At 35.6% G+C, this 22,876-nt stretch overlaps 1 protein-coding gene and 1 long non-coding RNA gene across 3 annotated transcripts in view; one reads left to right on the top strand and one right to left on the bottom strand.

Annotated features, from left to right (window-relative positions):
• The window catches only part of SUPT3H (SPT3 homolog, SAGA and STAGA complex component), a 535,592-nt gene that overhangs the window by 501,428 nt on the left and 11,288 nt on the right, over positions 1-22,876 (bottom strand). For both annotated transcript variants that reach the window (XM_040473676.1, XM_040473678.1), the window contains exon 2: positions 21,852-21,952. In XM_040473676.1, the coding sequence (XP_040329610.1) occupies positions 21,852-21,952 (101 nt within the window). The remainder of the gene's footprint in view (positions 1-21,851; positions 21,953-22,876) is intronic.
• The window catches only part of LOC121029530 (uncharacterized), a 54,720-nt gene that overhangs the window by 23,442 nt on the left and 8,402 nt on the right, over positions 1-22,876 (top strand). The gene's annotated exons all lie outside the window — the stretch shown is intronic.

Consider the following 22,876-nt stretch of genomic DNA (forward strand, 5'->3'; position numbering starts at 1 on the left):
AGGCCAAAATCAATATATTATGCAATGAAACTATTAAAAAATCACTAGAGGGACTCCTGGGTGGCTCAGTCGGTCAGGCATTCGACTTCGGCTCAGGTCAGGACCTTATGGTTCGTGGGTTCGAGCCCCACGTCAGGCTCTGTGCTGACAGCTCAGAGCCTGAAGCCTGCTTCTGATTCTGTGTCTCCCTCTCCCTCTCCCTCCCCTGCTCATGCTCTGTCTCTGTCTCTCAAAAATAAATAAATGTAAAAAAAAATTTTTTTAAATCACTAGAATTCTTAAAACAGATGTATGTTTCGTTTGAAAACTATATGTCTATTTATCAGTAAATAATTTTTTATACACAGTTGGATTAATATTCAAAAAAAAATTATGAATGCCTAAATACTGAAATAATGAAACAATAAAATGTCAACATGGTTATCTCTGGATCATAAGATTATTTCCTTCTTTTGTTCTTCTAGAGGTTCCCAAATCTCTCAAATGTGTTCATTTTAAAATCAGAAAAAGTTAAAGTTCTATAAATATAAATATATAGGTATGTATGCACATGTACACATTTGTGTATTCTAATATGTATGTGTATATCCCCCAGGTGGCGTACTTACGTCTAATTTATAGAAAAAGAACACTAGGGGCGCCTGGGTGGCGCAGTCGGTTAAGCGTCCGACTTCAGCCAGGTCACGATCTCGCGGTCCGGGAGTTCGAGCCCCGCGTCAGGCTCTGGGCTGATGGCTCAGAGCCTGGAGCCTGTTTCCGATTCTGTGTCTCCCTCTCTCTCTGACCCTTCCCCGTTCATGCTCTGTCTCTCTCTGTCCCAAAAATAAAATAAACGTTGAAAAAAAAAATTTAAAAAAAGAAAAAGAACACAAGGTTCTGGTATAAAAATGAGAAAAACTAAAATACAAAGGTACAACTTATGTTATTTAGTAATTAAGAAAATATTCTCAAATCTCCCTAATGTAACTTGGTAGTTAGAACTTTGGCTGTGGAGTCCGAAAGACCTGATAAAACTCCAGCTCCACTGCTTAACAGCTGGGTACCTCTAGAATAAAGTTCCTGAATTTCTTTAGCCCTCCATTTCTTCATCTACAATTTGGGAATAATGTTATCCAACTAAAGGGCTATTAAATGGAATAATATATGGAAAGATGTTAGTGCACGATGCCTATTTGGTGACGGTAATAGTACTTCCTCTTCCCGTAACTCTTTGTGTGGCCAAAATTCCTACCAACCCTTCAGGTTTCAGCTTAAATGAGTTTCCTTAGATAGCCTTTCCCTAAATTAAGTTTTCACATTCCACTATTTCATAGAACTTTTTACATTTTCTTTCACAGCCCTTATCACAATTTATGATTACTTTTGCGAACGTATACATTGTGCACAGCATACCATATGTGCTTAGTAAATTATGAATGAATGCATTTATGAATAAAGATGTTTACATTTATGTTTTTAAGAGAGAGTTTATTTATTTAAGAGCGGGAAAGGGGTAGATGAGGAGAGAGAATCTGATTTGAGAGTGCAAATGAGAGAGGACGCATGTAAGCAGGGGAGGGGCAGAGAGAGAGGTGCAGGTGAGAGAATCCCAAGCAGGCTCCATACTGTCAGCATAGAGCCTGACGCAAGGCTCGAACTCACAGACCGTGAGATCAAGACCTGAGATGAAATGGCCAAGAATCAGATCCTTAACCGACTGAGCTACCCAGCCACCCCAAAATGTTTATATTTATGATCTCTTCACTGATATAAAATCTTGTCTCTATATAATCAGTGTACCTTGATTATAAATGTTAGTAACTGTAATACCAATGGGGTATCTAAATTTGAAGTTAATACTTCCAGGGACAAGTGCATGAGGAGGAAAAAAAAAAAAGAACATATTTACAATCACAATGATAGAAGCACAGTAATTCTCTACATTTTGTCCCTCAGTCTTCCATTAATGAGTCTACTAAACATAAGGATTAAGAAAAATGTTATTAAGTTTCTTGGCTTTTTTTTTTTAATGTTTATTTATGAGAGAGAGAGAGAAAGAGAGAGACAGAGAGACAGAGGTGAGCGGGGGAGGGGCAGACAGAGAGGGAGACAGAATCTGAAGCCGGGTCCAGGCTCTGAGATATCAGCACAGAGCCTGACATGGGGCTCAAACTCATGAACCATGACATCATGGCCTGAGCTGAAGCCGGTCACTTAACTGACTGAGCCACCCAGGTGCCCCTAAGTTTCTCGGCTTTTAGTTTACCTGCTGACTTTTCTTTAAAGCACCATCTGCTTTAAATTAATCTGTGGTTAAATCTGTGATAAATCAGGGGTCTCTGCTATCTGTTAGGCAACATTAATGCACTGGCTCTCAAACTGTGGTCCTTAGACTATTAGCATTAGCCTCCCCTGGGAATTTACTAGAACTGCAAACTACTGGCTCACCATAGATTTACTGAAACAAAATCCCTGGAGGTGCAGCCCAACAGTCGTATGGTTTAGCAAGGATCTAAGCTAATTCTAATGCACGCTAAAATTTGGGAACCAATGCATTAGAAGATTTACTCTTTAAAAGCAATAGGCTGCTTCACTGGTTTCTGTCAATTTAATTTGACAGCCTTTATATTTCATCATTAAAATTCTGGGGCGCCTGGGTGGCGCAGTCGGTTAAGCGTCCGGCTTCAGCCAGGTCACGATCTCGCGGACCGTGAGTTGGAGCCCCGCGTCAGGCTCTGGGCTGATGGCTCGGAGCCTGGAGCCTGTTTCCGATTCTGTGTCTCCTTCTCTCTCTGCCCCTCCCCCGTTCATGCTCTGTCTCTCTCTGTCCCAAAAATAAATAAAAACGTTGGAAAAAAAAAATTTTTTTTAATTCTAATATTGTAGTATAACCTCTAAAATACTCTAAAGTCTGAAAAACAGGACATCTGTCAGTACTATAAGACAAGCAACCGAAGAATGATTGCTTAACACACTGTTCTACCCATATATGCTGCTTAATCAATTCACATTGTTACTGTTCTTTTATTAGAAATTAGCTCATTCTAGATCTCCTTCTGAATAAGAAGTTTTGTCCTTGCTTCAGAAACATTCAAGTAAAACTGGAAAGTGACTCCAAATTACAATTACTATTTTCCAAGGTTTTAGAAGTCACAGAAAAAGAAAATGATCTGAGCCAAAACTATAACTCAAAGCAGTATTAGAACTAGATGTAAAGATATATGCAAGTCAAGCGGGCTCTGGGTTACTCTCTATTTTAGAGCTCTAAGTGGGTTCTAGATTAGTGTCTGTTTTAGAGCTATAATTCATTAATAATATAATAAGCTGCCACAAGATTGTAAACATGGCTTAATAATAGAAACTCTGTTAACATAACACATCAGTAGGTCAAATGTGAAAAAAGCATACAATCACATTAAAGATGACCTTTTTAGCCTTTGATAAAATTAAACTCCCTTTCATTTTTTTTTAAATTCAAGAATAGAAAACTACCTCCTCAAAGTGACTTAAACTACTTTAAACCAAAAGACAACATCATACTGACGAGTAAATATGAAAAGCATTTCCATTAAGATCAGGAATAAAAAGTTCTATTATCCTCACTCTTAGCTACTAATAGTCTGGAAGTTCTGATTTAAAAGAGAAATAACTTTTAGTTGGGGACAATCTAATTCTGTACCAAGAAGGCTTAGGAGAATCAACTAAAAATTAAAGACGATTACATTTAAAATGGTTTTACATTTTACACTACATGTAAAGATATGCACAATTAGGTCAAAGGTTCAAGAGCAGAAGATTGAACTGCAAAAATATAGCTTTACTACAAAAACAACAGAACTTCTGAGAAATCAGAAACAGTAATGGTATTTCTAATAGGACTAAAATGTCAATTCCATGAGATGAGAGGGGTTTTTGTTTTATTCACTGTTACCTCCCAGACCTAGAATAGTGTCTAACACACAGTAGGCACTCCACAGGCATCTGTTGAAGGAATAAACGAAAAGCAACTGCACACAATAAACCTTAAGATCACATGTGATCTGCCAGCAGACGATCATCTAAGAATGGTTCACTACAAGTCCACAATGAGATAAGGAGTTTGCAGCAAAATGTGAACAAACTGCATCACTATGCACACCATTTAACTCAGCTTTTTTCATAGGAAAATTATCTCAGTGAGGGAAGCAGAGGACTGGTTAACAATCTGGCTCAAGCTAGTTATCTCATAAAAGACCAATGACAAACAGTTCACATACTGACTACACTGGGTGGCACTGCTTTAGACTAAATGTTGGGAGTTGATGAGAGGGGAAAAAAAAAAAAAAACAAACAACTTCAAACCAAAGAATAATTTGTAAAAATAACATCTGGCTGCTGAAATGTGGTCGTAATTAGGTCACTGCATCTCTTAAAGGAAGCAACAAAAAATTTTAAGGATAAGCTCTTTTTGTCAGTTAAAAGTCAGGTTCTAATCACGGAAATTTAGACATTCTACATGAATGAAGTCTTTATACTTTGAGAGTAGTTTATAGTAGATGATCACAGGAATTTAGGCATATAAAGAAGTTACGCTTTAAATATACACAGTTCAAGTATATACCTCACTCATCACTTTAAATTGGGTCCAATATTGTTGTATCATCTCAAATACAAAAGTAAAACAAAGAACTGAGTCATGCTGGTAGTTTAATGAGGACTATGGGACAAATAGTCAAATTAACACTAATTTATACACAGGGGCTCTGGGAAAGTGAATGGAACTGATGTTCAGAAGACCAGGTATGTGACCCTGAAACCAAAACTAACCAACTACACATTCAAGGGCAAACCACCTCCTTCTCTCTGCTCTTCAGCCTCCTCACCAGTAAATAAAAAGACTGCCTTAAACAATTTCTAAAGACTCTCAAATTTTCCATTCAGTCTAAGTAATTGATACTACCAGACTGCTTTGTTCCTGAATGAAGGCAGACAGGTGGTTCTACAAAGATAAGCTGAAGTTCAATTCTATCTATAACCCTATAAAGTCAAACTAATTTAAAAGGCATAGACATTTATACAGAGATTTGCACAGAACACCTATCAATCTCCTATGTAAATGACTGACATATATGACCTAGTTCATATGAGAAATCTGAAATGTGGACGTTATCATTTGCATTTTATAAACAGTAAAGATCTCACAGCAATATAAAAAAAGAAAACTAATAAAAAAAAGAAAACTAAAAAGAATTCATTCATACTTGTATGACTCCACTAGAGAAACACTTCCTTCCACAAATGGCCTTCTATAAACCAAACACTACATGTTATCTTACAATTTTCTAAGGACACAGTAGAGGTTTCAAGCAAATCAGAGATGCTGTAAGTATAGATAAGAGGGTTACACCTAAAAATGTATTTCATGAGGCAAAGATAAAGAAGAAACTAAAGTGAATGCAGTAAGAGAATAAAGGGAAGGGTGAAACTTTAGTTCCCAAGTTAATAATAGGGAAGCAAAATAAATACCTGATGCACAATACACAAATGCTTGAAACCTTAAAAACTCAGGGGATGACCAAAATAAAGTGGTAATTTGAAGTCCTAATCGAACATATCGTAGGAGATAGATTACCCATAACCCTATTTCCTACCTGTTCTATTTTGAAGACCTCTGACCTCTTCTCAGCATTAGCAACTCCCGTAAAGACGGTCTTCCTAAATGTTACTACCCACTATGAACGCAACTTCCTATTTATTCTATTTAACACATACCAGGCACTCATGTGTACCAGAGTACTGAAAAATAGGCAAATTAAAGCAATCTCTGTAGTCATGAAGCTTACAGTGGGGAACAGAAACAGACAAGTAAAGATTCCTGCCAAACAATAAGGACCTCTGTAAGAGTATGCTCTAAGGTGCCACAGCACACACAAAGGCAATTAACAAGACTGAATAGGCCAGGAAAGTCTTCCTAGAGGAAGGGATGTCCAAGCTGATGCTTCTATTTTGTTACATTTTCTATTCCTTCAGCTCTCTTTTTTTAAATTTTTTTTAACGTTCATTTATTTTTGAGAGAGAGAAAAAGAGCGTGCGCGGGGCAGACAGAGAGGGGGAGACACAGAATCTGAAGCAGGCGCCTGGCTCTGAGCTGTCAGCACAGATTCCGACATGGGGCTCGAACCCACGAGCTGCGAGATCATGATGACCTGAACTGAAGTCAGATGCTTCACCAACTGAGCCACCCAGACGCCCCTTCCTTCAGCTCTCTTAATTACCACTTCCAAACTACTTACTTTTATACCTCTCTGCAGTTTCCACACCCTTCTCTTTCTCCCGTTTTTCTACAAATTGATCAGCTCTTTCATACTTTCTACCCATCCTTCCCCACCAGCCTAGTCTCAGTGATTAGAACATCTTAAATTTCAATATGCTTCCGCCACATCTGCCTTCAAATCACTAATCATCTTTCTTTTCCAGTCCCATGCCCAGCATCTAAGCACTGTTATAGAAATTACACCACCTCACTGTCAGAGCCCTTGTAAATGCTGAGTCCATGACAACTTAGGCAAGACTAAGCATATTCCTAAGAAGCTTTCACTCCCTAACTCCCTTTACCATTACAAACCTTTACCCTCCCCTCCGGCTTCCCGACTTCCCATCCTCACCTACCTCAGCCAGTGGTCTTGCCTACTGCTTCAAAATGGTTTGAATAATAATTAGGCACAGATGAAAATATTGCTTTAGACATTTTTTATGGGTAAAAGAAAAAATGTTGTGTGTACTGAACTAACCCACCAATCTAACTAAAATTCCTCACACGGTTTCATTGGGAAAACAGATCTAGGCCTAAACATAGGACTTACAAATAAACTTTGACCTGCCATCTGACAATTCCAGCTATTAAAAATACAGCCAAAACCAGAACTAAGAAGTAAGTAAACTCAGCTCTCAAAATTGATACTAAGTTTATGCACCAAAGATCATATGATTTTTCTCAGAAGAGTGTCTCTGGCTTTCCGAGTTTATGAACTCTTCTTTTAAATACAAATCTAATAAATTTGACTGCTAGTCTCTTGTAGACTGGTGAAGCAGCTTTCAAAAAAGGGGGAAGTGAAACACTGCCAAAGTGGGGCACACTGACAACAACAAAATTAGTAGCTGCAAAGAAGAGAGAAAACGTAAAAAAAAAACACTATAAAAATATGTAAAATCAAACAGCGTAGCAAAGTAGGATCATTTATCATAGGAGCAAAGTAGCTCTGTGGTGCCCTGGGGCATCACTACATTACAAGTGGACTACAACACATGATATTAACAATGAAATTTCAGTTTAAAAAAGATTAAATTGGACCTAGTATTCAGTTTATATACGGTAATAAGTGTGCATAGATCTACTATAAAATATGTTCGTTAATATGGTCAAAATAAAATCCAATGGATGGCTTAAATTAGCTCATGTATTTACATAATAAATATATTAACTACAGTTACTCTCTAGAACTTATATTGCATATACACCCTTATATATAAATAATTCCATTAGTCGGAATACAATTTTACATAGCTATGAAAAAATTAAACTAGTCTTTTGTTTCCTCATGTTCACCATTCAAAATTAAGACAATAACTGCATGATTTAAAATTGAGGGGATAGTTTGGCTGATTTTTACATATTGCAGGCACAGCACAATTCTACATTCAAGCAAGAAAAACAAATATTAAAGAAAACGGAGAAGTTCTTCGGAGTCTCTAATCATACACTAGTTAACCAACTCATTCATTAGTTTCCATCCAGTGTTGTTTCAAATAAACGTTCTAAATGTAAAATTATTTCATTAATCAACTTTAAAAGTTAAATGAACTGCAAAGACCAAAAGACCAATGTCTGAAATCCGAGTATACAGCAAGAAAGCATAAAAAGAAAAGAAAAATGAAACTGCTTAAAATTTGCACTTAGAATTTGTTTTGGAACTTGATAAAATGATCCCTAAAAATTCATCTGGAAGAATAAAAATAGGAAAAGAGACAAGAAATATTTTAAATGGAAAAGTTATGCGGATGACCCTGAACTATAATAGCAAATTTTAAAACATATTAAGAAGCTATAATAACTAAAGTAATGTAGTACTGGCAAAGGAATAGACAATTTAATAGAACAAAGCAGAAAACTCAAAAATAATAATTTATTATCTGATAAAGGTAGCATTTCAATTGAGGGAAAAGGAAGGCTTATATAATTTATGGTGGTTAGACCACTGGCAACCCAATCTAAAAACTGTTTTAACTTAGAACCTTCCTTGACACTCTACAACAAAATAATGGATAAAATATTAAACTGTAGAAATTAAAAACCTGAAATATAAGTACCAGAAGATATGTACAAAAATTGAGGGTAGGACTTCCTGTCAAAGGCAGAAGCAATAAAGAAGTATAAGACTGATTTAGCTACATTAAAAATGAAAACTTACATATTGAAAAGAAATCACTCACTATAGACAAACCTTAAAGAAACCAAAAGATGGGGAGTAGGGTGGAGAGACTTCCATACTACGATCAACAAAGGGCCAATGCCTTTAATATATTAAAAGCTTCAGTAAACAATAGGGAAAAACAAGAACCCAGTAAAATTGTGCTAAGAATAGGAACAATTGCCCACAAATAAAGAAATATAAATGGCTAAAATATTTTCAAACTCAGTAGTCAAAGAAAAGCGGTAAAACAGCACAACTATTAAATATCAGAGAGAGATGGAGAGGGATATTCTCATAACTGCTGATGGAAATATAAATCAGTCCAATTTTCTTGGAAGAAAAATTAGGAAGTTACTATCAAAAAGGCTTTTAGATTCCAAAGTTCTTCTCAGATTTTAAGGTAATAGGTATCAAGATCTTATTACGTTATTTTTAATAAAAGTAGAAAAACTGGAAATAATCAAATGGTTCAATAACAAGGGATTAATAGCATGAAAGATATCTATATAATAAAATAATTGTCTAATAACAAAGAAACCATTCACAGTATATTAAGTTGGGGGCGGAGCGAAGGAAGAGGACCAAAAATCACAGCAATAGCTAAAAATTACTAAAAACTTAAATAAATTATATCAGACACATAAACACACACCAAAGTATAAGACTCTCTCTTGGTAAGGGATTACAGATTGTTTTTGTTCCTTCTTTTTGTTTATCAGTATGAAGATCTTATTACCTTTTCTGAGTTAAGTAACACATTTAGAGGTTGCCTCAGTTTCCTTTGAATAATAAAGGGCTCCCTTGTGTTTATTTAGGCTCTGGAGCTCATCAAAGGATAACTCAACTACAAAACACTAGAAGACCTTAAACACATTCTTTCTGTCTTCTGTTTATGTTGCTATGCAGAGGTCTCTTGATGCATTTTTTTAAAAAAATTTTTATTTAATAATCATTGTTATTTTTATATTAAATATTTTATATTAAAATTATTATATAAAATGTAATAGATTTTTAATAATAAATAAGTTTATTTATTTTGAGAGACAGACAGAGCAGAGGAGGGGTAGAGAGACAGGGAGAGAGAATCCCATGTAGGTTCAGTGCTGTCAGTGCAGAGCCTGATGCAGGGCTCAAACTCATGAACTGCGAGATCATGACCTGAGACAAAACCAAGAAAGAGATGGATGCTTAACTGACTGAGCCACCCAGGCACCCCAAAACTTTTTTTAAATAAATACAAAAGAATGTCTGTAACATGTTACTCCATGTGTAAAAAGGAAAAATAAGAACATATTCATATGTGTTTATACGTGGACAAACTGGAAGAATACACAGGAAAGAAGTTGTAACTCAGAGGGTAAAAAACAGGCAACAATGTCAGGAGAACGTTTCACTGAGTAACTGTGACTATTTTTAAATGTGTGAATGTATGACCAATTAAAAACTAAACTGAAATAATTTTTTCATGACAATACATGTACTTAAAATACATATGAATAAAAATATATATAAATGTAAGCATATATAAATAAAACCACAAAAAACATCAAATACCCAAAGCAATCTTGAGAAAGAACAAAGCTGGAGGTATCACAAGCCCAGATTTCCAACTATACTACAAAGCTATAGTAATCAAAACAGTATGGTACTAGCAAAAAACACAGACACATACACCAATGAAACAGGATGGAGAGTCCAGAGATAAACCCACATCTATATGGTCAATTAATCTATGACAAAAGAGGCAAGAATATACAATGGGAAAAGACAGTCTTTTCAATAAATGGTACAGGGAAAACGGGACATCTACATTCAAAATAAATTGGACCACTTTCTTACACCATACACAAAAATAAGTTCAAAATGAATTAAAAATTAAATGTGAGACCTAAAACCATAAACTCCTAAAAGAAAACACGGGTAGTAATCTCTCAGACACTGGCCTTAGCAACATATCTATAGATACATCTCCTCCCACAAAGGAAAAAAAGGCAAAAACAAACTATTAGGACAACAACAGTATATAAAAAGCTTTTGCACAGCAAAGGAAAACATCAATAGAACAAAAGGCAACCTAGTGAATGGAAGAAGATATTTGCAAATAATAGATGCAATAAGGGATTCATATCCAAAATATACCAAAAACTGACACAACTCAACATCAAAAAACCAAAAATCTGATGGAAAAAAAGGCAGAAGACCTGAATAGACATTTTTCCAAAGAATCCATACAGATGGCCAACAGACACAGGAGATGTTCAACATCACTAAGCATCAGAGAAATGCAAATTAAAACCAGTGAGATAACCTCACACCAGTCAGAATGGCTTGCATCAAAAAGAAACAGCAAGTCTTGGCAAGGATATGGAGAAAAAGGAACCTCATGCCTTGCTCCTAAGAATGTAAATTGGTGCAGCCACTGGAAAACAGTATGGAGGTTCTTCAAAAACTTAAAAATAGAAATATTATATGATCCGTAATTCTACTACTTGGTATTTACCCAAAGAAAATGAAAACACTAATTTGAAAAGATACAGGCACCCCTATGTTTACTGCAGCATTACTCACAATAGCTGAGGTATGGAAGCAACCCAAGTGTCCACCAACAGGTGAATGGATAAAGAAGATGTGGTATATATATACAATGGATTATTACTCAGCCATAAAAAATAATGAGGTCTTGCCATTTACAACAAGACGGATAGACCTAGAGGTACTACATTAAGTGAAATAAGTCAGACAAAGACTGTATGATTTCACATATATGTGGAATCTAAAAAACAAAACAGATGAATAAGTAAAACAACTGACTCTTAAATATAGAGGAGAAACCGGTGGTTGCCAGAGGGGAAGTGGACTCAGCGATGGGCAAATAGATAAACAGATTAAGAGACAGAAACTTCAAATTATAAAATAAATTACTCATGGAGATGAGAAGTACATCATAGGGATTATGGCCAATAATACTATAATAACGTTGTATGGTGATAGATGGTGTCTACACTTATCATGATGAGCACTGAGTAATATACAGAATTATTAAATCATGTTGTACACCTGAAACTAACAATATTGTGAATTTACTTCAATTATATATTGATTTACATATAAATAAATGTAAATATATATATGTCACATTACTCAATATTGGTAAGGTATATATTATATACACTATTGGTAGAATTACATTTCATTAAAGCCTTTATGGAAGGTCAACAAAAACCTTAAAAGAATTAGTCCTAACAAAATATCCAGTCACACGCTCAAAGATACACACATGCATACACACACACACACACACACACACACACACAGTGCAGAGATAGAAAACACTGGGTGGGGGAGAAGAGAAAAAAGGAGGGGAATAGCTCTATATCTGTATATAATGAAAGTTCATTACAATTCTATCTGTAATGCTGAAATATTAGAAAAATACACACTGCAGCTATAAAGATAATGACATTAAATATATTTATCAATATGGAAAGAGCTTATGGTATTATACAAGTAAAAATCCAAGTTATACAATAGCAGTTACAATATGAGCTTTTGGTGTTTATGTTTTTATATGCATTGGAAAGGAACTAGAAAGATAAATACCAAAGCATTAACAGTGCTTTAACCTAGTGAGTTTAAAATGTTCTTTAGGTTCTTTCTATATCTCCTGATATCTTTTCTTTTCAGAAAAAAACATGAACTGCTTCTATAATAAGGAAATATAAAAGACATTTCATTTTAAATAAAAGGTAGATGTAATAATTCCTACCCATAACATTTCCATGGTTTTAGGGTTTAGGTTTTAGGGTTTTAGGGTTTTTTTGGCGGGGGTGGGTAAGGGAGGTTATTTTGTTCTTAATATATAAAACCCACCAACACAGAAGTGAACCAAGATCTCGTGACTGCAAATCTACAACCCTTTCCACTGTATCATGCTATGTAAATCACGCAGATGTGGCATTATCGTCCTTTATATTAATTTACCCTTTAAATTACTCACATTTTATTATATTATAAATTCCAGATAAGTTTTACTGTATACTAAAAACAGATAGGGGCGCCTGGGTGGCGCAGTCGGTTAAGCGTCCGACTTCAGCCAGGTCACGATCTCGCGGTCCGTGAGTTCGAGCCCCGCATCAGGCTCTGGGCTGATGGCTCAGAGCCTGGAGCCTGTTTCCGATTCTGTGTCTCCCTCTCTCTCTGCCCCTCGCCCGTTCATGCTCTGTCTCTCTCTGTCCCAAAAATAAATAAACGTTGAAAAAAAATAAATAAATAAAAACAGATAATTACCTCTGTTCATATCCTTCCAAAGGATTAGAGATATACAGGATATTATGAAACCCAAATTCTAGGTTGGAAGAGGCAGAATAAAAAAATACAGCATTTGACTTAGAAATGGGTTGTACTCCAAGTTTGACTGAGTGTATTTCCACACAAAAAGAATGCTGTTTTTGTTGAAGAAGTAAGTATCAACTGATTGCCAGACCAGCCCAAAAAGTTTAATTTAACCCATAATTGGCAGAAATATATTACCAGTGCATTGTTATCCCTATTAGACACACATTCCTAACCCACGTAAAACAGGAATAGGGAAAAGTCACAAACGGCTACGAACACTGTTCAGCCATGGTAAAATATATTGTTCTTTCAAGACAGAGAAATCAATGAGAAAAAAAGAGGAAGAAAGCAGTCAAAGATTAAGGGTTGGTTCTCACTTCTCTTCCCTAGAACAGTGGTTTGTAAACTATATTCTGTCCCAGAAAAAAAAAACGGTTATGCCACTCAGAAAACCTAATGACTATAGTATTCTCAAAAAGGCGCATGATATTTTAAGATTTTCTAAATATCTATGCAGTGATGTCAAAAAATATACATTTGCAAAAGGTAGCACACTCATACCAGTATATAAATTTTTGTGATGTATCTTAGTATATCAAAAACATATACAAACGTATTAATATATATGTTAACATGTTAAAATACATCACAAAATAAATCAATTCTCATGTCCTTGGATATAATGCAAAACTATGTATCAGTCTCACACCTAGAGAATCAATCAGAGCTGTGTGTCAGCCAACTTAAAAATGGTCATGAAACCTTAGACCCAACAAACTATCAACTAAAAAAGATTCATTCCCTTATATTAAAAATCTATTATTATTTTATATGAAATTATATCTTTTTCATTTTAGGAATCATTTACATCCTGTATCAACAGACTTTATTGTTAGGACGTAATCAATACGTGATAGTAGATATCAAATTTTCATTTCCTATCCAAAATTACTAACCACTTTCTGATATATTTGCTGTACTAAAGAATCCATTTTTACCCGCTACTATTTTTAAGATTTTTGTTTTTGTTTTTAAAGTAATCTCTACACCCAGCCTGGGGCTTGAACACACAACTCCCAGATCAAGAGTCGTACACTCTACCACCTTAACCAGCCAGGCGCCCCTACCCACTACTGTTCCTAAAGATTAATTTTGAATTTGGTACATTTAAAAATAACAAGTTTTCAAAATCTCAGCATGTTAAAAAAGTGACTTGACTTAATACTTCATAACATAATGCTAACTTTGCAGCTACCAGTAATTCTGCAAATCTAGCTAAATGCACATTGGCATGATAATCAAGTACAATACAATACGTTCAGAGTTATAGTCGTGGGATTTTCAGTAAGACAAAGAATATATAAATTCACAAAGGAACATTTTTAAGAAATTAACACTTCAGTATTAATTATCCGTACTTTCTATAAAACGGAACATTAATGTAACATTAAACTTCACAATCAAATCTGACCTGCCAAAGTAACCAAAAATTAATATCCCCAAATCTTTAAAGAACTGTGGGACAATGACAGCCACAATAAAAGAGGAAGAAGTAAAAAGTAAAACTGGCAACAGCACGTAAAAGTAAATATTAAATCAAAAAAAAAAGTCATAACATGTAGTATGTATTTTCCCAATTTCGGTAAAAATATAAGCAAGCATCCCAGAAAAGTAGTAGTCCATGTATAATTTGTATTTTCCATATTTCTTTTAGGTTGTCAAATATACTCATTTAATGTATTCAGTAGGCACATGTGTTTAGTGGCTATCATATTGGAGAGCACAGAAATAGAAATTTCCATCACCGTAGACAGTTCTACTGGACAACAGGCTATAATGTAGACAAATCATTTTTCTCTATGATTATAAAAATTATTCCCATAAAACTGCAAACATCTGCCCCTACACTTACATTTTTATAAGTTTCCTAATCATATGTTGATGATCCTTTTTTTTTTGAGTTTTTTTTTTAAGTTTTTTTAGTGTTTATTTTTGAGACACAGTATGAGCAGGGAGGAGCAGAGAAAGCGGGAGACACAGAATCTAAAGCAGGCTCCAGGCTCTGAGCTGTCAGCACAGAGCCTGACACGGAGCCCGAACTCACAAACCTGAGATCATGACCTGAGCGAAGTCGGCCGCTTAACCCACTGAGCCACCCAGGCGCCTGCCCCTTTTTTTAAGTTTTTTTAATGTTTGTTTATTTTTGAGAGAGAGACAGAGACCAAATGCAAGCAGGGGAGGGGCAGAGAGAGAGGGAGACACAGAAAACAAAGCAGGCTCCAGGCTCTCTGCTGTCAGCACAGAGCCCGACGTGGGGTTTGAACCCACTAACCTCGAACTCATGACCTGAGCCGAAGCCAGACACCCAACCAACTGAGCCACCCAGACGCCCCAGCTGATAACATTTTTTATAAGATGATGGCAACAACTAACAGGAGAGTATGTACTATGTGTCAGGAACAAGAACTATGCGCTTTGACTCAGTATCTCATTTCATCTTCAAATAAACCCTATGAAGTAGATGCAAGTCCACAATCCCTTATCTGAGAAATGTACTTCAAATTTGGAAGCTTTTCAGGTTTTAGAAAGAATAGTGTAAATACATCATATGCTAGATGCTCTCCCTCTCCCCCTCTTTCTCTGTCTCTACCTCTCCCCAGCTCGCACGTGCTCTCTCTCTCAAAATAAATAAACATTAAAAAAGGGGGGGGGGGGCACCTGGGTGGCAGTGTCAGTTAGGTGTCTGACTAGATTTCAGCTTGTCATGATCTCATGGTTCATCGGATGGAGCCCTGGGTCAGGCTCTACACTGACAGCATGGAGCCTGCTTGGGATTCTCCCTCTCTTTGCCTCTCCCCTGCTCGAGCTCTCTCTCTCTCAAAATAAGTAAATAAGCATTTAAAAAAAAAAAAAAAATATATATATATATGCATATGACACGCTCAGAGTCTAGGCAAGTGCTTAGGAACACAGTGGAATGCATGAATGCTCACACTAAAGACAAGTGAAGTCTATACACAACTGTGTATCTGCTAGGTCCTGGTTCACTGTCAAACTAGCTCAGAACCAGTATTCCCATTCTCCAGTCTCGTAATTTGCAACTACACTGCAATTTTAGAATGACGAATCTATGACTTTTTACCTATTTTTCCCTACCTTACTAAGAATATTCAATATAAAATTACCAAAATGACTGTTTCTCTGAATTTTAAGGATTCGTTTCTAAGACTGAGCAACACGTTTTTCTCCCTAATTAGAGACACACATACTATCCTCAACTCAGGCCTACTAACTTTCTTTTCATGAGATAATGGATAGAGGTATTTCAGCACAAATTCAAAACTGTATTTTGTCCCATTTATAAGATGACACACTTGTTCAATGCAAGGACTTCACTCAATTGGATGTAGCAACTTAAACATTTCCTTATTTTTATTTCTGAAAGGAAAATAAGTATAACCAACTTTCAGTTACACAGCGCTTTTGCGTTCTCAATCGGCTTTAGCATTTTCTCACTTTCAAAAGGAAAGATTGTGACTCATTTCAAATAATTTGAAAATCCTCATTATTGTTGTATCTATAAACCAATGTATATATTAAAACATTCCAAATAGATGCATTCCACAAAAAGTAAAAGGATAAGTTCATCCACGTATTTCAGTGTAATTTAAATTACCAGGAATCAGGAATTAAAGTATTAGTTAATAGTGATAAAATATAAAAGGTACATTTAAATATTCACATTATGTTAAATATTACATTAAATATTCAACCACGTAGCCATATCCAAAATTATGACATATCACAAACAGGAGCATCCAATAAGGAGCATGTAAGTAATAAATATACAATTTCAATGAAAAATTATACTTCCTCTTCGTTACTGACATGGCCTTGCTTAAAGCGATTTGGTGGTCAGGTATAGGAAACTGAAATAAATGCTATGAGTATATGAAAATAACATTCCAATACTTCTTATAAAAATTAGACCTCATTACTAATAACACTAATTAATACTAATAATTCAGCTTTGTCATTACTTCATTACAGTACACTACTCACACATAAATTAATAAACATTCATTTGTAAACTAAATTTCATACATCAGAATCAAAGTTCTATTGACTGAAATGTAGTTTAGCATAATACATCAAAGCACAGACTCTGATGGAGTTACACTCCCAGGCTTAAACACCAGGTTTTGCCACTTATTATAATGGCAATTTTTTGCAAGTTACTAACTTTTGTGTCTCCATTTCCTCCTCTAATCTGTGAGAGGGGAGTAACAGTATTCACCTCATGGGGCTGTGTGAAGATTAAATTAAATGGGGGGGGGGGGGGGGGGGGGATGGGGGGGTGGGGCTGGGTGGCCCAGTCGGTTAAGTGAACGATTTCGGCTCAGGTCATGATCTCGCAGTTCGTGAGTTCCAGCTCCGCGCTGGGCTTTGTGCTGACGGCTCAGGGCCTGGAGCCTGCTTCAGATCTGTGTCTCCCTCTCTCTCTGTCCCTGCCCTGCTCGCATGCTGTCTCTCTCTCTCAAAAATAAACATTTAAAAAAAAAAATGAAAGAAAGAAACGAAATGGTATATGGAAGCATTCAGGAAGTGCCTGGTACACATTATGCTCTACACAAGCATTCACTATGATCATCAGTATTATTAAGCATCCCTGAAGGTGTAATAAATGTCAGCACTGTTTACCTTTAAGAATTTTTCTCCAATTTCCTAAAAAACTTAAACACAGTAGGGAAACTCAGTATTTGAAGCAACCCTGTGTGAGTTTAATGAACATCTATTACTAATTCCTATGTTTACATATCAGGTCTCTTTAAAGACAGATTAGCATGAGGATAGAACTGGGAACAGAATTCTCTCACAGCTCAAAACTTATAATGTTAAATAATAGCCAAAAGATAACATTTTACATAGACAGCTCTGCCCTAGTCTAATGCAGCAATGAATAAACAGATTTTGCTACATACCCCAAAAATTCCCAGGAAAAGAAGCAAATCTTACTGTACTAGTGCAGTTTGGGACATACTAAGTTTGAGATGCTCACAGAATACTTAAAGGACACTCCAGGAAGCAGTCAGAAGCACAGACTTCGGGAAGCTTACCCTCAGAAGGTCATCACTCCCTCCCCTGTACTACCATGAAATTAATTGCTCACATCCTATCACATGACAGTCACGTGTCTCCACAACCCTTCTCTATTGCTGCACTATTCTGAAGGCATTTAGGTACCACCAGATAGGAGGCCAATAAATGTTGGTTTTTAAAAATGCAAAACTTGCACAACTGTACAGTTAAGAGAGTGAATTTTATTATATATAAAAAAACACTCCTGAATAAAAAATTTTCTCTTCAATCTGTGAACTTTAAATATGGATGAAACTTTCATTTGGAAGAATTCTTATAAAATGTAAGTAACGTGTAAACACAAAACCATTATTTTTTTTAATTTAGTTGCATGAGAATCACTAAATGCTACCAAGCAGTGAAACCTGGCATCATCACCAGGTCAAAAACCTGACAAAGTACAATATAACAAGGCAAGAAATATATAAATGAGTAAAATAAAGAAGAAAATATCCAATGAAAACTCCTTGAAGTGCTCTTAATCAAAATTCTTAAGAAGTTTGTTAAAATACCTGCAATGTGGATTGAAAAGATTTCACTTTTGGGGCGCCTGGGTGGCGCAGTCGGTTAAGCGTCCGACTTCAGCCAGGTCACGATCTCGCGGTCCGTGGGTTCGAGCCCCGCGTCGGGCTCTGGGCTGATGGCTCAGAGCCTGGAGCCTGTTTCCGATTCTGTGTCTCCCTCTCTCTCTGCCCCTCCCCCGTTCATGCTCTGTCTCTCTCTGTCCCAAAAATAAATAAAAAACGTTGAAAACAAAATTCTTAAAAAAAAAGAAAAGATTTCACTTTGTAATTTACAGGCTACTTGAGTTCAGTAACTTAAAAATGAAAAGCCTCTTGGGCCCTCCCAGCACACATTACTCAAAGAGCTGTGATAAGAAACATACAGCAAATGTGCTGAGTTAGTTACATGCACTCGGTAAGGGAAAGCTGCTTGTCATCCCCAACCCACCAACTCTTTGATGGCTCGTCCTTTAGTTTAAAATCTGTAGAACACTTCCTAAAGAATACTTCACTGGTAGTAGTTACAACACAAACTTAAAATATGGTCAATTCTCTCAAGGCGCTAACAGTACAGACCAGCTGCCAGTTCTGTATTTGATCAGGACAATGTCATTTGTGTTTCACAATTAGACACCTTTCACAGTGCAACTATCCCCTGGAAATGATACCACAATACTGGTGCTTATTTAGAGGGCAGGGAGCCAAGAGAAAAACAGCTCATTAGTGGTGAAATGACAGCAGAAGATTAAAAAACAGCAATACAGGGGCACCTGGGTGGCTCAGTCAGTTAAGCGTCTGACTTTGGCTCAGGACATGATCTCACTGTCCGTGGGTTCAAGCCCCACGTCAGGCTCTGTGCTAACAGCTTAGAGCCTGGGGCCTGCTTCAGATTCTGTCTCCCACTCTCCCTTCACCTCCCCTGCTCGCTCGCTCTCTCTCACAAAAACAAATAAACATTTTTAAAAAATAAATTAAAAACAGCAATACAATACAAACAGGCTGAACAGAACTGGCGGGGGTTGGGGGGACACAAGCGGGTAAGGATTCACAGAATGAAATTCTTATAACACAAAATAAACATGAATACTTAGGGCTGCACTTCACATGTGAAATAAGCAATAATAAGTGTATACTTATTCTTATATAATCAAAAGCCTAAAAACCTTACACCAATAAAAAACATTGGTAAATTTGAAAAGTTTCCCCCAATTTGGGCCCTTTTTTTGTGTTCTATGAAGCAATTCATAAGGGGAAAAAAATAACTTCAGACTATAAATGATGAATGTAACTATTAGGAATGGTCTCTCTAAGAGGTCTGAAATAGAAGGAAAATGTACATTTCTTCCAAAGCTGTAGCCAACAATAACTTTTGCATTCTGAATCCAGCTTAAGCACATTAGTTGAGAAGATGTTTGCAAAAGTATTTAATAAGAAAGTGCTGAATTTAGCTTTTATTTTTTTCTGTTTTCTTAAGTAGCCTGCAGTCTATCAAATGCACTAAGAAGAACCTCTCCTAAGTATAAATGACAAAAGGAAATACAGCTTTCTTACAGAGAGCTGTTTCTATAGACCAGGTAAACCTTTTCTGTAAAGAGCCATACAGTAAATATTTTCAGCTTTACAGGCCACATTGTCTCTGTCACAAATACTCTGTCATATAGCATGAAATCAGTGACAGATAGCAAATGAGTATGGATGTGGTCCAATAAAATCTTCTTTTCAAAAGCAGGCAGCCAGTCCATGGGCCCATGACCATAGTGTGCTGACCTATGCTACAGATCTTATTTTTTATTTACAACAAATATATTGTTTTAATAAATACCGCCAACTTTAAAATATGATGTCTGGGAATTGCTTTGAAATACTGTACGAATGAAAAGTAGACAGTAGGGAGAAAGGTTAAGTAGGACTAGCAAAACACAATTATTGTTAAAATTGGATGATGGATGCATGGAGTTCATTATCCTACTCTCTTATGAGTTTGAAATTAAAAAGCTTTTAAAAACACAAAGTAAATCAATGAACCAGGTCTACAAGAAAATGAATTTCTTCACTTTACTGTAAACCTTCTAAAGCACATTTGATATTCTGAAACATAATTAACAGAATGCAATATAAAACATTCTTAATGTAAATCTACAAAACTAAAATGAGAATGCTTATCATATAAAAATTATACCAGCATAAAACCCTTAACATTTTCCATAATTTGAAACCCAGGTTCACCTCATACAACCCTTAAATTAATATACTAAGTTTATTCTCATCTTATCTAACAAAATATGTTATCAATTTCTGGTTTAAGAATATAATCATTTTCATAGGGGATATGCTATTTATGTTAACATGTAATAGGTATACTATTTTGCAAGTAAATTACTAATTTTTTATTCCTCAGTTTTAAACTCTGGGCAATAAATATTAACGGATTAAAACCCACATAAACAAATGCTGCTTAAGGTCTTCAACAACTAAGAGTGTAAAAGGAACCTCACACCAAAAGGTTTGAGAACCTATGACCTAAACGTTCTCAGTGCTGTCTAGTTATGTTTATCGAGCATATGAACAGCCTACGTATCTGAACAATAATCGTCACACATAGCGTTAACCCTCTATGAAGGCTACCAATATACCCCCACAAGAGGAAGATACTTAAACCTTCCACAGAAACATTCTTTTCAAATTGCCCAGTATGTCACAAATAATGTATCTACAGGAAAAGAAGAGTTCTAATGTGTTGTCCCACTTATGCCAGTAATTGTCTCCTGAACTAAGAATAAACTAAAACGAATATATGGCAGCAGACATTTCTAATAAATATGCTACCTCCCCTCAAATCAAGATTTGCCATGTCACTCAATGCAAGAAACAAGAAATTAAGCTAAAAAGAGTCTTAAGGAAAGAATGATTGTGCAATTTCTCAAAAAGAACACACGTGTTTTTTAGGTGTTCTATGTTTTTTCTCAACATTCAGCAATACAGTGATTTCAAATATTATCAAAACTAAAAAGTAATTTAAATTAGGCTCACGGAATTATTATGATACTTGAGAAAAACAGAGAACCTCTCTGTGAAAACATTTCAACTATCCAAGAATATAATCAACCTCAAAGTCCTCTAAATCTAAAACTAAAATAGTAATAAACAATCCATAACACAGATTTGAGCAGAGAATCATAACGAGAGCAAACAGACTTATGTGACTGTTCATTCTTTTATAAAGATGAACCAGTACTTATTTTTCAAATACAGCACTACTGGAGCATTATTAACCTATTCTGCCCCTTCTACATACGGCTATTTAAACTATGAAGAGACTATTCCATTTTTACTTCGTTAAGGACACATTTCAAAGTTAAGTTTTAGAAATTTTGTTATTTCTATTGTCTTTTATCAAATGAATAAACTTGAAATAGTAAGAAGTGTGATGCAGAGACATACTCACATCATACTCTGTAATTCTGCTGCAAAGCTTACTGACTTCCCCGCACTTCTTCCACTACTTGAAGTGGCAGTAGACATTGGGCTGGCTGCAGTATTATTCATCTAAATAAAAAAGAAATAAGGCTTACAAAATGTATTTAACTATAAACAAATGCATGGAGAGTGGAAGCAATTATAAATTACTTCAAAAGTATAGAAAATTTTAAATTTCTAATTTTTACATAAATCTGATTTGTTCCTATTAATATTCTTTATTAAATGAAATAGCAAAAAGGGAAAACTGCTTAGTCGAATATGATATCAAAAATTACCGACTTAAGTGATAAACGTTTTAGTACAAATTTTACAATAAATAATGGAAGAAAAAGAGTCATTAAAATAACAGAACTCCATGGTTTCCAAATACGTTCCAGGGATCCCTAAGGTTCACTGGCAATATTTCAGGGAGCTCCCAAGGGGTCTCTAAGCACACCCTCCCAGTTCCATCCAGAACAACAGAACAACTCTGATTTTTCTATTCATGTACTCGGGTTCCAAGTGAGCGTTAATACAAAGAACTGCACAGCTGCAAAACACAAAATTAGAAAACCAATGCATAACCTAACCCCCATTTGAACCAAACCCTAAAATATAAATAATAAAAATAAAGTCAATCAGCACATCAGAAGTAAGTAGTGTGATATTTTATCTTATGGTTAACTAACTCATCAATTTAAAATGTGACTTTTCCCCCAATAAAATTAAGCTGATGCATAATAGGAAAAGTAGATGCCAAACCTAACATATGCTGTTTTATTTAATGCATGTGGCAGTCCTATAAACAAGAATTAGTGAAAATAACATCACAATAAAAGTAGATAAAAGCCTCAACTATTACTCGGTAAGTGCTCAATAAATGTTAGCTATTATTTTGTATGTCCATATAAACGTTGCAATATAATTTCCTTACAATAAAAATAATTTGCAGATTTGAACATATGATAAAAGAAAGTAGTACTGGGGCACCCGGGTGGCTCAGTTGGTTTG

Source organism: Herpailurus yagouaroundi, unplaced genomic scaffold (genome assembly GCF_014898765.1).
Source record: "Herpailurus yagouaroundi ecotype Mexico unplaced genomic scaffold, PumYag 139, whole genome shotgun sequence".
In the NCBI taxonomy this organism is placed as follows: Eukaryota; Metazoa; Chordata; class Mammalia; order Carnivora; family Felidae; genus Herpailurus; species Herpailurus yagouaroundi.